Source organism: Medicago truncatula, chromosome 1 (genome assembly GCF_003473485.1).
Source record: "Medicago truncatula cultivar Jemalong A17 chromosome 1, MtrunA17r5.0-ANR, whole genome shotgun sequence".
In the NCBI taxonomy this organism is placed as follows: Eukaryota; Viridiplantae; Streptophyta; class Magnoliopsida; order Fabales; family Fabaceae; genus Medicago; species Medicago truncatula.
Window position 1 is genome coordinate 33,628,548 of NC_053042.1, and position 14,996 is coordinate 33,643,543.

Genomic DNA, 14,996 nt, shown 5'->3' on the forward strand with positions numbered 1-14,996 from the left:
AAAAGCGCTAACAAAGCTTTTTTTATGAGCAACCTATATTAGTGGCCGACCAAAAGCGCTAAAATAAGCCTGTCAGTGGTATTTTTGATAGCACTTACTAAAAAGCGCTATTAAAGTTGTGCTATTAAAGCTAAAAATTGTAGTAGTGATACCGTGAAGATAGGGCTGGCACACTCTAAACTGTACTGTCTAGTTTTGCAAGGCTGCAAACTTTACAAGTGTACATTAAGCTGCCAAACTTATTTTGAACTGTGAACGATCTTGAAAAAGAAGTCAACAAAAGCAAAGGTAGAGATCGGTCATTGAGAATGGGTGGTGTAAAATACATGGCAGGATGTTTCCACCGATCCACAACTAAAGAAGAGAATGATTTCAATTTGGTCAATTAAATAAAATTAGAGAAAGAACAATGGATTGCTAGAATCTGCTGATGAGACTATGTGAAGGTCCCCCTGCATGTATTTTGAAACCCTCTACCATTTTGTTTAATAGGTAAGGATTTTAGCTACCCGGTATCATGTAATTACTGAAAGAATGGATGTGCTATTTTCATTTTGCATTTCAACAATTCCAGGGGCTTCTTCCTTAAAATAAAAAAATAAAAAATTCTAGGCGCAAATGATTATGTTGCACTTTTCTTTTTTGACTTCTTAATTTTTTCATAAGGTGTGTTATTTGAACAATCATTTCTGTGACAACTTTTAAGATAACCATAAATTTACAAAGAAAATATGTATTGACACCGAAACCAAAGCAATAAAGAGAGAAAGTCAAAACATGATGTGAGTATGAGAGAGAAGGTTATAACAAAAGTTATCATAAAATGGTTGTACAAATATCATTTCTCTTTTTTCATTTCTATCACTTACTTTTGTTGTATTTCGGACGTTTATGATATTTCTAATTGGAAGCGAGAACCTTATAATTGTTGGAAAATGCCTCCATAATTTCTCTCATCCGTGAACTTAAAATATGCACTTTAGCAAAAATGTAAAATGACACACAACAAAATTTTAGTGAGGAAAACCTTCTCAATATGAGTAAGGAACAATCACGGGACTCATAGACCTCTTAAATCTCCACTATAATAATAATGGAATAAAAAATCTTCACCCTCGGGTGGACCTAACTATGTATCTCAAAAGAATGAGGTGCATTCCTTGACACTTGAATACCAACGTTCAAGACGCTTATTGAATGTTGAAGTCCTGCCGATTAACAAGTTTGAATTGCCCCATCCAGAGTAAGATAATTGTTGGAGTTGGAATGTGCATTCCAACTACAACAATTGTCTTACCTTTGAATGGGGTCAATTCAAACTTGCTAAACAACATGACTCAAGCATTTCACCCGCCATTCATGTTTTCGTTTGAAAAGAATAAATTTTTGTTAGGCTTGCTTTAGATGATGGTATTTAATTGCCAACGGAATGAAGTTCATTCCTTGACACTTAATACATTCATCTAAACCAGTCTAACAAGAATTTAATCTTTTCAAAGGAAAAACATGAATGCCGAGCGAAATGCTTGAGTCCTGACCGTTTGGCAAGTTTGAATTACCCCATTTCAGAGGTAAGAAGACAATTGTTGCAGTTGTAATGCACCTTGCCCTAACTTATGACGATCTTCTAGCGGAATCAAACTTTTGATGATATCTTTAGTTGATCTCAGCAACGTCACCCGCATATCGATCCATTATAGGGGTGTTCAAAACCGAACCAACCCAATAGAAAAACCGCAAACCGAACCAACCCAAACCGCAAAAAATCGCACTTGGTTCGGATGAGTTCGGATGACTTTTAGACTGAACCGCACGGTTCGGTTTGCGGTTTGCATCTCAGCAACCGAACCAAACCAAACCAAACCGCAAAAATACTCAATGTTATTAAACTAAGTAAGTATTGTACTAGCCCAATACCAAAGTGAACCCAAGCCCAACACTATCCAGCTATGATAATGTGTTACTTTGGAACTTCAAGTTGTTCTTTTTTGGTTCTTAAATATTATTTTGGTATTGTAATGTTATTTTATATAAATAACTTTTATTGGTATTGTAATGCTATTTTGGAACTTCAAGTTCTTTTTTTGAATAATTAAAATTGCTTGGTACTAGTTGGCAATATTAGAGTTAATGTAATTTTTTTATTTATCTCGCGATTAACCGCATCAACTGAACCAATCCAAACCGCATTGGTTTGGTTTGGATGACTTTTTAAAAATCAACCAAACCAAACCAAACCGCATGCTTTTTTCTCTCGCGGTTTGGATGATTATTATACTTGAAACCGAACCAAACCGCACCGCGAACACCCCTAATCCATTGGAACATGTTGTGCTCCCAAAACATGCTCGTCACGTTTTCGTCGCTCGTTAATTTCACCCAAGTGAATGATACTCTCCCCTCGTCGAGCGTTGGACGTTTATACCGAACGTGTTCCACCCTCCTTGTGTCTATGGGGTTGACTCCTTGGTTAAATTCAGTCAGTTCATCCTTGAGACCTCTTAACGTTACACCAAGGCACCGAACCTTCAACCTCTGAGGTTCTCCGCCGTTGAATTGTGCACGAACGTCGATCCACCCCGCCATTGTTTCAAATCTACACAATAAAAAATTTAAAAAAATCGATAAAAAACTCATTCAAACATTTCATCAAACACTTGATGTGCAAATTATATATAGACTCTAAAAATCATAAAAATAACCTTAAAATTATAAATTATATACTCTTACTAAAATAAAAAAATTAATCATATACTATAACATAAATCATTCAACTTATGTTTAACATAATTTTTTTTGTTATAACGTAAAATATAACAAAATTATTCAACTTATATTTACTCTTAAATAAATCATATACTCTTACTAAAATAAAAAAAATAAATATAAAACATCAAATTAAAATATAACCCTAAAATTTTAAACTATAACATAATCATCATGCAAACATCTTAACTAAATTAATCAACTAACATCTAATCTAAAAATGATTTATAACATGTAAATCTAATTAAAAACTAAAATAAAAAAAATAAATATAAAACACCAAAATAATAAATAACCCTAAAATTCTAAATTATAACATAAACATCATGCAAATATTTTAACAACATTAATCAACTAATATCTACTCTAAAAATTAATTATAACATATAAATCTACTCAAAAACTAAAAAATAATAATTCTACTAAAAAACTAACAAATAAAAACATTTATAATAACTAAAATGTAAGTTAATAACATTATAATTACTTACTTGTGATTTTGTTGAATAAATTTGGTTGGGTTTTTTAGAGAAATTTGTGAGAGAGATTTAAAATTTTGAAAGATGAGATGAATAATGGATGAAAGAGCTTCTGCTAGATTTATAGCAAAAGATCTTTGACAGTTAACTATTGAGATTTTTCTCATCAGTTAACTGCAACAGTTTTTGAATTTTTCAACAGTTAACTGCCGAATGAGCAAAAATGTATTTTACTCGTGTCTTAAAGGTTCGGCTAATAATAAAATTTCCACGTTATTCTTTTATATGAAGACAGATGTCACACATCCTTTTTCCCATACCTCTACATCACTGAGCATTTTGTCTTTTAAAAATATTCTGACCAAAACCCACCCCTCTCTCCCACCCCAAACCCCTCTCTCCACATGCACTTCCGACCGCCGTTCCTCTTCTCCGATTTATTCTCTCTTCCACGTTCCTCACTCTCTCTGGCCGGTGTCTCCCTCAACCTCTATCACCGGCCATCATCGCCACCGTTCGTCCATACCTTCCTTCGTCATCATCAATTTTTGTTCAGATCTAAAACGCGAAGGTCACCAGTGGTTTAGCGCGAGACGGAGGCGTTCAGATTGCGTTTGAAACTATCACCGATTAGAGAGTAACAGTGGCGCGAGAGAAACATAGGCGAGGAAGAAGAGGGAGAGGATGGCAGACAGAAGAGAGAGAGAGATCTGGAAGGAGAGGTTGATATGGTGTGGTGATGGTGGTGGTCGGTGGGCGTGGCGGCGTCGGCTAGGGAGGGTGGATGGTTTGAGAAAATAGAGTGAAGAGAAAGTGAGGGTGAAGGGAGAGAGAATTTTAAGGGTATGTTTGGACAAAATTGCCCTCCATTCGTAATTTTTTTTGGTCAAGTAGGTATTACTGTTATATTTTGTATTTTTTTGAATTTGTGTTGTATTTTTTATTTTATAGTGATATATATTTTTTAGCCATGTGGATGTTTATAATTGAAATATATATATCCTTCAAACAAAAAAAATTTGAAATATATATATATATATATATATATATATATATATATATATATATATATATATTGAACTGAAGTAATTACCATTTGAAAAAATGCCAAAAAAATGAAAATAACAAATGTTTCGGTTGTAGCTAAATATTTTCTTTTTTTTAGTAGCTTAATAACTAATTAACTATTTGAAAATGGTAATTTTTGTCCGGTAGTAAATACATCATCACTTTGAATAAAGTGATTTTGTAACTAAGGATGATCATTTACTCTCCAAATTTCCCTCCTTTTCCTCTGTTTTCAAACTTTTCCAAATTTCCTGTATTTACTGATTACACTCCCTTCTACAAACTCCTCCTTCCTTTCTAATCTTCCAAATTCTCTGAATCAATTTGTATAGCATCACATTTATCATGAATCACGAACAACAATTGATGACAGGATCTTGCACCAAGTTAGATAATCCTTCTTTCAATCCCTTTTTTCTTCTCTTTTCTTGATTTACCAAGTTTTTGATTTGCATTTGTTTTGTTTTGTAGCTGTGGGCTTCCAAACCATTCTGAAAAATCTTGTTTTGAAAGACCCCAGAGAGTCCCTGCAAGGTTTCGCCAGAACCTTGTTCCAGAACCGATTGCAAGAGAACTTGTTCCTGCATCTGATGGATGGGACAGATATTTGTTGAAGAAAAAGGAAGACAAAGATAGCACAGGAGGATTCAGGTAAAGTTGTTCCCTACCTATATCTTGCTAATGAATGTAATAGATTACTCATTGTAATTTGTATATAGTTTTTTTTTGGGAGAAGCTTGCGCATTAGAAAAGAATTTTCCCGAATAGTTTGCCATAAAAAATTGGATTATATTGATATTAGGATCTGAAATTTTGTGATTTCTTTTCGCAGAAGCTTACGCCTTCGAGGAGATATCCCCGAATATCTTCTAAAAAAAGTCTCAAAAGACTCCGACGATACGACTGATCTGACAACACATTTTGATCCTCGCACCCGGTTTAATTATAGGGAAAAAATGTCATCGGCAGACAAATATTTTAATGCTGTAAGTTTTAACATTATTTTTAACATGCATTAGTTTTTTTGATTAGTTTTAAAATTTTTCTTTTGAAATTTGATAGGGAAGTCAACTCCAAATGAGTTCTTGGGTGGATAGAGAGGACATTGTTCGAGGTTTTATTATTATGCTTTTTCAAAGAATCGATAAATATTCATTGATTCATTTGTATTTTATTTGGCTCTATTATTGATTGTTTAAATTTTCTGCTTTTTAGGTCCTGCTGGGTCATCTGTACCTCATGTAGCAAATGAGGATACATATGCTAGATCGATTCATGTCGGTAATGTAAGTGTTAAATTTTCATTTTAGTCAAGATGAATTGAAATTTTATATTGTTACTTTGTTTTATATCTGAAGTATGTTATTTGCACGTGCTATATTTAGGTTTCTGTTGGTTTGTGATTATATATGATTGCTGTTACTCTGTCATTCTGCAATCTGTTTGGCAGTTTCCAGGTTTTTGGTGCGTCAATCAATGGAACATTTTTGGTGTGATTATATATGATCTTTGCTGTTACAGATTTTTTTCATTTCAAGTTTTTGGTAGTTGAAAGCGACAATCTGTAAAATGTTTGTGAAAATTCAGACTCGTTTAAATTATGAATCAGGTTCACTATGCATGCACACCTAAGGAAGTTCAACAGCATTTTCAGTCCTGTGGTACTGTCAACAGAGTCAAAATATTGACAGACAAATTTGGTCGACCGGAAGGATTTGCTTGTGTAGAATTTGTTGAAGCTGATGCTGTTCAGAATGCTCTCGGTTTAAATGGATCTGAATTACATGGCCGACTGCTGAATGTATTTTTATCTGATTATCCGTGTAAATTCAATTAATCGCTCATGTGTCCATTTGATTTACTTGAATTATGGTTTTTCTTTCAGGTGTCTTCAAAATGCACTCATGTTCCTGAATTGAAGCAGTACAGAAGAAGGCATGCTGGTTTCCGTGGCAGGAGGCCTGTCCGGTCTTCACCATACTTTCCGCCAAATGCTTACAGGTAAGCTTTTGATTGTCTGTGCGCAATGTGTAAATTTTGGCATCTTAAAGAATAAATATGTTTACCTTTGTTTAAATGGTGCTTCACATCGCGACTGTGATATTTAAAATTAGTGGATGGGTTTTCTTTTCTAATAGTAATAGATATGGCAATAGGTAACCACTTAAGTGTGTATTTTTTTTTTTTTTAGCGAACCTCATGTTTTGTATACTTTCCTTTAGGCGTTTACCACGGCCGTATCACAGCACATTAGGCTTTTCTTCATATGGATCGAGTACACACTCCCTTGCACATCCCACTCATAAATGTAATAAGAAAGTTATTAGGATTTTTTGGAAGCTTCAAGATGACAAGTCCTTGCATGTGTACTTTTATGGGCATAGTAGCACAGATATTGAAAATTGCACTTATGATTGTATAACCAAAAACTGCATAGAAGGAGCTTAAATTCTCAGAATTTGGTATTAATTAGCTTATTCTGATAAAATGATAATTTATTAAAAGTTGCCAAGATATAAATCGTTTAATTTACGGCCCATGCTTTATTGAAAGTTGCCATGTCATTAGATGTTTTTTATTTATTCACGGCCCATGCTTTATGTTTAATTCTTACATAAATTGTTTTTCTATGCAGAAGGGTTCCGAGATATAGAAGACCCACTCGATACCAGCCATACTAGTTCTTATTCTTCAAATGCCCTTCAATGAGTCCTTGGTTCTGGAGGTTTACCTGTGCAGTGAAAATTCTCTATAGTTTACTGTTTTCAGAAATTAATTTTGGTGATCGATTTGGATATGTGCTGCTGGTGGCGTTTAGCCTGGCACAGTTAACTTCTTTCCCATAAAGTTGAAATTTTCCTGGCAGATGCCGGTATAACCGGTTGTTCCAAATCATATTAAATTTATATTTAATTATTATAATATCAAGAAAGAATTGCCTTTTTACACCTCCCATTCCACACACCAAAACATCCACTCCTCTCTCATTTACTCAGCTTTATCCCCTTTTTTCATATGCAGGAAGAAACAAAGTTAAATCACATCTATCTCTCTTAGCTTCTCTGTGTTAAACTCTATTTATTGTGTGTACTTTACTTCATCTCTTTGAAATTATCCCATTGAAAATCATTTCTATTGAACCCTTAATCGAAGCTCCATTTTAATCCTGTCTTGAGGAGCATTTTGTTCAGATCTAGAATAAGAGCTATTTATTTGATGTAAAAAATCAGCACACAGATCGCTATTTGAGAAAAGGCAACAACTTCATATAGATCTTAACCCGTTTGAGAAGAGTATTATACTGATATAACTAAAGTATTGAGATCGAAAGGATTATCAACACCAAAATGGAAACACAGTTTACGTTGCTGTTCACAGATGACTTTTTTTACTCATTTTCTGCACTGTTTTCTTTATTTTGTTGAAGGCTAATTGGGTGACCACAATTTTGTAGTGGTCAGAAAAGAGAACTTGAAGTTCCAATTCTAAACGTTAAATAAAAATGTTCCATACATGTTCTAATTTTTTGTATTTTACATTTATCAAATTTTGTTGTTAGTTATCAACATTTTTTTCCCTTTCCAAAATAAAGAAAAAACAAAAGTTATTAGTGAAAAAACGTTATGCTAACATTTTAACAAATTTTTATTTTTTTTTTTATTACAAAGAGGGCCGAAGCCCGTTCATTTTAACAAAATTATTAACAATTTGTGTTATTCAAATATGCTCAATAAATATAAATTGGTCCTGCATTTTCGTGGCCAGCATTTTTTTATGTCACACAAAATATATCTTATTAGAAAAAACCAAACATATTGGTAAAAAAAAACGTTACGCTATCATTTTAATATATCTTATTAAAAATACCACATATTTTTTAAAATAAAATAAAATAAACACAACATTTAAATGGTAAAATAAATATATGCTTCAAGAAATAAAAATATGTCACTTATTAATATTCAAAAAATTTATTCCATGACAAAGTCCCATTATTTAATATAAAAAAAACAGTATATCAAACAAATGAAAAAAGGTTATTTAATCATTTAGTTGGGTCCATGTTTTTGTCTCGCAATACTCAACAAAAGGTAAGCCATTACCAAGTAATTGATCCTAGCCATCCGAATAAAATACTATTATATCTATTGTTGTGGTTAAACTTTTCCATGATAAGAAAGAACTCCCATTTCCTATGCTAAACCTCACCGTGCTTGCTGGATTCAATTTTTATTTATGCTTTCAGTAATGTGATCTAATTGGTTATGTGCTGCCGGAATCAATTTTTGAAGAAATCATGAGATTTTCAATGTAGATAATCATTCCCCTCAGTACTTAAATCAAAAAAGACAGAAAAGCATCATTGAAACCGAAAGAATATTCAAAAAAAAAAAAAGGCTGTAAAAAATATTCGTTAAAGTAAAAAAAATGTCCATTAACATCGTTACTTTGTAAAAAAAGCTGTAAAAAATATTCGTTAAATGTCAATTGAGTTTATGGTTGTTGAAGTCATATCACAATAGAGGTTATACATCTCTATATTTCTTTAAAAAAAAAAATCTCTATATTTGATGGTCGAGATAGGCAGAGACACGTTTTAAGTCAAATTAGTTTCTCGATATACGAATGATATTTAAAACTCTTATATCTGTTGTTTAGGCTTTTGATCCTCTCCTTCTCTCCTTCTTCTTTATTTTGTATCTTTCTCTCAATAAATTTTAGTTAGAAGAACATTAGAGAGAAAAAAATAAAAACAAGATTAAGAGAGAGAATATCAAGAGAGAAAGACAAAATATAAAAGATGAGAGAATAAGAGAATGGAAGAAGGAGGAGATCCAAATACGCATGTTTAGAGATGACGCTGGGGTAACTTTTGTACCACATCATCCTATATGGTTGGTGCTTCTACATCGGATTTCTCATGTTGGACTAGGTAATTGGATCTGTCTATTGTGGAATACTAATCTTGATTGTGCATGGCCTAGGTCTCTTCTGTCGATACCATTGAAAATAATATCCTTTTTTTTGGTACAAAAATAATATTCAAATCCATTTAAATAAAAAAGAGAGTAAAGTAAAGGCACACTATATTGCAACAACCCAAATATATTTTTACCCCTCTTGCTAATATACACCTTTCTTTAACTATTATATGCAAGAAATCATTTTTTTTAAGGTTTAAATGTGTCATTGGTTCTTGCACTTTCATCATATTTGGCATTGGTCCCTGTACTTTGTAAAAATATTGGTATTGGTCCCTCTGTTAACTTTCTGTTAAAAAAAAAACACAAAACTAACAGAGTGCCACGTGGCCCAATCATTTCACACCACGTGACACCAATATCAATATTTTTACAAAGTGCATTGACCAATACCAATATTTTTATAAAGTGCAGGGACTAATACCAAGTTTGTGTTTTTTTTTAACAGAAAGTTAACAAAGAGACCAATACTAATATTTTTACAAAGTACAGGGATCAATTCAAAACAAAAAAAAGTGTAGAGACTAATGTCAAAATCTGATGAAAGTGCAGGGACTAAAGGCATAGTTAAACTTTTTTTTAATTGATTGATTAATTGATGTATCTGACCACTTCATTATTATAAGTCAAGTACATTAGTTATTCAACGAACCTAAAAGTTGTTTTTTTGCTTATAACAGTGACCAGAAGATGTATAATACATTCGTTTTCATATATAAGTATTTATTCTTTCATAATGGTTAACTCAATTCAATTGACAATATCAATATTATTAGATTGAATATCTTCATCTAGATACAAACTCAAAACTTGAAAGTAATGTGCTTGTGAGTTTCAGCGGTGCTTGCAACCTCTTCTACAAACTAAATAATTTCTTTTCAAACTTACTTTTTGGAGAACTCCGAATTAACATGACCCCTTCCTTTGAAATTAGAGGGCTAACACAAACAAAATTATATATTCTATAAAAACGAGTCTGTGCGAATGAAATAATACATCATTCTTTTTATGAGAAATTATATTTGTACAATCATTCTGTGACAATTTTATCTCTCGTACTTATATTGTGTTTTTACTTTATCTCACTTGCTTTGATATTTGTGTCCATACTCAATACCTGTTTTTTTTTTTTTTTTTTTTTTTTTTTGTATATTTTAGTTAAGGACCAAATTGAAATGAAAAAAAAGATAAAGGACCAAACTGTTACCTGAAATTAAGTTAAGGGACTAAAAATGTAATTTTGCCTAACATAATTCATGCAATCAATTTTTTTTCTTCTATTTACTGTTGAATTGTAACGCACATAATAATTCATGCAATTAGAAAGTTTTTATATTTCCTTTGACATAAATCATTGTTTATGGATTTCACAATATATATTGCACCTTCTCCAAGAGTAACATGGTGGCTCTTAATTTTGGGTTTTGCTTGATGTGTTTGGCAATTATCAGTATATTATTGTTTGAGTTTTTGCTCTATGATATATAACCATACGAGTAATAAGAAGATATGTATAATTGGGATAATGAAAAAGTAAGTATAAATATATTCATCTACTTTGTTACACTTTTTAAATGATAAAGGAAAAAACCACACACACACATCTACTTTGTTACATTTTCAACTTTTTAACAACTTTATCTCTTATACTCACATTATATTCTTACCATCTCTCTTCATTATCCCAATTATACCCTTAAACAATTTTTTCTATAATAAAGATTGTTGTTGTTGATGTCATTAAAAAAATAATTTAAATTATATTTTTTGTTATATTGTTTAGGTCATTGAAATAGATAATCATGATTAGTTTGATTTATTATAACTTGAAAGCAACAAATATTTATAATTTTTTTAAGAAAATATTTATATTTATATTTTTAATAAAAATCAAAATTTCTTAAAAAAATATCGTTCATAATTTTCAAATGTTAACGCAATAAAAAAAGTGAGAAGACGGGCGTGTCGGTCTTTTCGCTAGATTCTTTACTATATACAAAGAAAATAATCGCTTTTAGCTCTTTTATGCTGACTTTTTCTTTTTAAAAAATGCTCTCAATTTTCAATACAAATAATAATAAATTTAAATATTAAAATAAAAGTGTAACAAACTTTTTTTTTTTTAAGGAAAAAGTGCAACGAACATAAATATTCATTTTTTTTCTTTATCATTTAAAAAGTGTAACAAATTAGATGAATGTATCTATACATACTATTTTATCGTTTTAGATTTATTTTTTTGTTATATCTTTTGTTTAATTGAAGTAAGATAATCATGGTAGTATAATTTGTTATTTGTTTTATACTTTTAATTAAAATTAAAATTTCGCTGCTATATATAACATAGATTAATGGACGTAAGAAGTGCTATCTACCAACCAACGAAACGAAACCCTTAAACATAAACCAACCATCGATCAGTGAAGATCGATCGATCTACCATGAGAACCTGCTGCTCTCACACCCTGCCCATGAAAAGGAAAAGAATTTGTTATCTGAAATCTTCATCGGAAAACTTACCACCGTCGAAACTGACCAAGAGAACCAGCTGCGCTCATACCCTGCCAATGAAAACGAAAAGAACCTTTTCCCTGAAATCATTACCGGAAAATTTACCACCGTCGAAACTAATCACGAGAACCGGCTGCTCTCATACCCTGCCAATGAAAGCGATAAGAACTTGTTCCCTGAAATCTTCACCGGAAAATTTAGCAGCGGCGAAACGGACCGAAGATCGATCTACCATCTGTCCATCTTCACCGGCCGGAAGTCCATTGAAAAGGAAGAAGAGAACTTCAGAATCATATTTACCTGACGATTGTTGGGAGATTATCATAAAATCATCTCAAATCAACTTCAATTCTCTATCTCTCGTTTCAAAACAAATCCTCTCCATCACTAATCGTCTTCGGTTTTCACTCTCCGTCACTGATGCATCACGTCATTACCTCCCTCGTCTCTTGAAAAGGTTCACCAACCTCACTTCCCTCGACCTCTCCCGCTACAACTATTTACCGAACGATCTTCTCTGCAAAATATCTAACTTCCCATTGAAAAAACTCACATCACTCAAACTCCCTGTCCCTACCCCCTTTCCAGCAGATGGCTTGCTCGCATTCTGCCAAACCGTTACAACATTGACCTCTCTCACTTGTTCCCGTGCTTCTTTTGTTCACAGCCAGCTCTTACCCGTTGCTCATTGTTTCCCTTTGCTCAAACACCTCGACCTCTCTCGCCCTTGGTACAACCTCTCTCAGCCTGTTGAGGATCATATTAATGGAATTAGCTCTCTGTTATCCAACTCTCCATATATACAACATTTGGATCTTAGTCACACTAATTTTCTCAATGATCAACATGTTGCCGAGTTCTCTTTGTTTCTTGCTCATTTGGTGTCTATAAACCTTACTGGATGTTGGAAGCTGACAGAATCAGCTTTGTTTTCGCTCGTTATAAATTGTCCTTCACTTAGTGACATCAAAATGGAATACACAACTATTGGGAATGAGAGTATTGGAGGAGGAGGAAGGGAGGATTCTAATTCTTTTGCTGTCGTAAGCCCGAAAGTAAAGTCTCTTTGTTTGGCTCGCTGTCAATACTTGAGAGATCAAAACATTATATTGTTTGCTTCCATTTTCCCCAACTTGGAGGTGCTTGATTTGAGCTATTGGAAGGAAGTGTCTGAAGAAACTGTTTCTAAAGTTTTAAGATGTTGTACTAAGATTAAGCATTTGAACTTGTCATATACCAACGTTGATGATAAATCACTCCATATCATATCAACGAGTTGTTGTGGCCTTTTGCAATTGTTACTGGAAAGTTGTATGAATGTCACAGAGAATGGAGTGAAACATGTGGTTCAAAACTGCAAGCAACTGAGGGAGATCAATTTGAGATATATCGATCAACTGAACGCTAATGTTGTTTCTTCAATGGTATTATCAAGGCCATCTTTAAGAAAGATCATCGCTCCATTAGGTTTTTCTTTAAGTGACAGAAAGAGGAAAGTCTTCTTGCAACGTCATGGATGTCTTGTTTGCTAGTATATTATTCTCAAACTGCTGTGCTCAAGTTTGATTGAACTTTGTACATTTACTCAGCTGTTTCTAATTTGGCTGTTGCAAACTTGCAATGATGAATTAATATTGATTCAATGATCTTGATTTTTCCAATGTTGTTTGATGTTAGGTAGTTTGTGTGTGCCAGCTTAGCTTAAAATATTTCCCTGAATTGGTTGTTGTCCTCCTTGAACTGATACTTAAAACAAAATTCTAGACTCTTTAGTTTCGGCCTGTAACACTCTTTTGTGCTGCAATTAAATTGTAGAAATTACTAAGTGTATATAACAAAAAATATTATATTTTGCTTAGGTTGAAATATTTGCCTTGAAAATTCAAAAGAAAGATGTTTCTATGTTTGAATATTTGACCGACTTTTACTGGACATTGTTCTGATGGGGCAATCATTGCAATCACATATGGAGTGATATAAGGTTCATTAATTATTATATATATTGTTTAATTAGAACTAAGATTCCACAGTTGGACTGCCTTCACTTTTAATTTTGGCAATATAGATTTTGATGTTATGCTCCTCTATTTCTATTCAACTGTAAGTTTGGGAACTGTCCAAACTATTAATATGCATCATATATCAATTAGATTATCGTGATAATAACACAAATTACAGAAGTTTTCTGCTGTCAACGAACCAATAAAAGACATTATTGTGGTCTATTCATATTTTTCATCGACGATAATATATAGAAACACCACTAGCCATAGGTATAAAAAAGAAGGATGGTAAATCGCGGGTAAAAGGCAGGCCTAAAGAGTTGTGTGGAGAAAAAATACAAAAGAAGCAAAGGCATTCACAAGTGTAGTCCTGTGACACAAAACTATTCAACCACAATGCCATTTATGCAGGTACTACACAATAGTAACTTATATTTCTTTGTTTGAGTCTAAATTATTTTGTTCAATATTTTATCTATTAAATGTGTTTTTGATTGTTGTATGTGCAGAATTTTCCATTTTCACATATATATCAAGATCTAGTAGCAGCTAGTATTAGTACATCACAAGTTAGATTATATTCATCACACGGTTTATTTTTCTTTTTTGTACTTGAAGATTTTGCATTTTTCTTCTTCTTCTTTTTCCAGCTTTATTATGTGTGTCATACTCGTATCATATCACCTTCAAATTTAGGCTAGTGACAAGAATAACAAAAATTGAGAACACAGAAGAATTTCGTCGTTCTACTTATGCTTATCATGGACAAGAGCATCTAAGTCAGTCTTATGCTTAACTCAACAAATGTAGAGCCTCAAGCACCATCTGCAGAGTTTCAATTTCAACCAAGTCATTTGGTATTTTAAGCACTCAATGCTTTATCACTAATGTTGTCAATACTCATTACAAGCAAAAAAAATTAATCACCAATATATTTTTTGTTGGTGTAGGAATTTAGCTTACATGATCATCTTCTGGTGGAAACAAGGAGACCAGTTGACATGATTCTTCACGCTCATCGGAAGATTGGAAGATGTTTGGCTACATATTACATATATTTATTTTATCTATAATATATTTATCTATATATATCATATTAGTTTTTTTTTCTGTATCGATTGAGACTTATATACTGTCTTATTATCATTTACCGGCATAGAAAAGAGTTATGTAGCAACTAATTTTTT

The 14,996-nt window shown here is 32.4% G+C and overlaps 2 protein-coding genes across 2 annotated transcripts; both read left to right on the forward strand.

Moving 5' to 3' along the window:
- The first annotated feature begins 3,561 nt into the window (after positions 1-3,561).
- Positions 3,562-7,346, forward strand: LOC25484152 (polyadenylate-binding protein 2). Its single transcript, XM_013612918.3, has 9 exons — positions 3,562-4,135; positions 4,646-4,699; positions 4,785-4,964; positions 5,146-5,299; positions 5,376-5,427; positions 5,529-5,599; positions 5,923-6,114; positions 6,199-6,314; positions 6,949-7,346. Exons 2-9 carry the CDS (start codon positions 4,659-4,661, stop codon positions 6,992-6,994), a joined length of 852 nt encoding a protein of 283 aa, XP_013468372.1. The 5' UTR covers positions 3,562-4,135; positions 4,646-4,658; the 3' UTR covers positions 6,995-7,346.
- A 4,612-nt stretch (positions 7,347-11,958) lies between these two features.
- On the forward strand, positions 11,959-13,338 carry LOC25484153 (F-box/LRR-repeat protein 4). Its single transcript, XM_013612920.2, has one exon. The coding sequence runs from the start codon at positions 11,959-11,961 to the stop codon at positions 13,336-13,338; it is 1,380 nt and encodes a 459-aa protein (XP_013468374.2).
- Positions 13,339-14,996: the final 1,658 nt, after the last annotated feature.

Coding starts and splice junctions, on each gene's coding strand:
- LOC25484152 (XM_013612918.3), top strand. CDS start 4,659: ATGAATCACGAACAACAATTGATGACAGGATCTTGCACCAA. Junction 4,965..5,145: donor GATAGCACAGGAGGATTCAG/GTAAAGTTGTTC, acceptor TTCTTTTCGCAG/AAGCTTACGCCTTCGAGGAG. Junction 5,428..5,528: donor TAGAGAGGACATTGTTCGAG/GTTTTATTATTA, acceptor TCTGCTTTTTAG/GTCCTGCTGGGTCATCTGTA.
- LOC25484153 (XM_013612920.2), top strand. CDS start 11,959: ATGAAAGCGATAAGAACTTGTTCCCTGAAATCTTCACCGGAAAATTTA.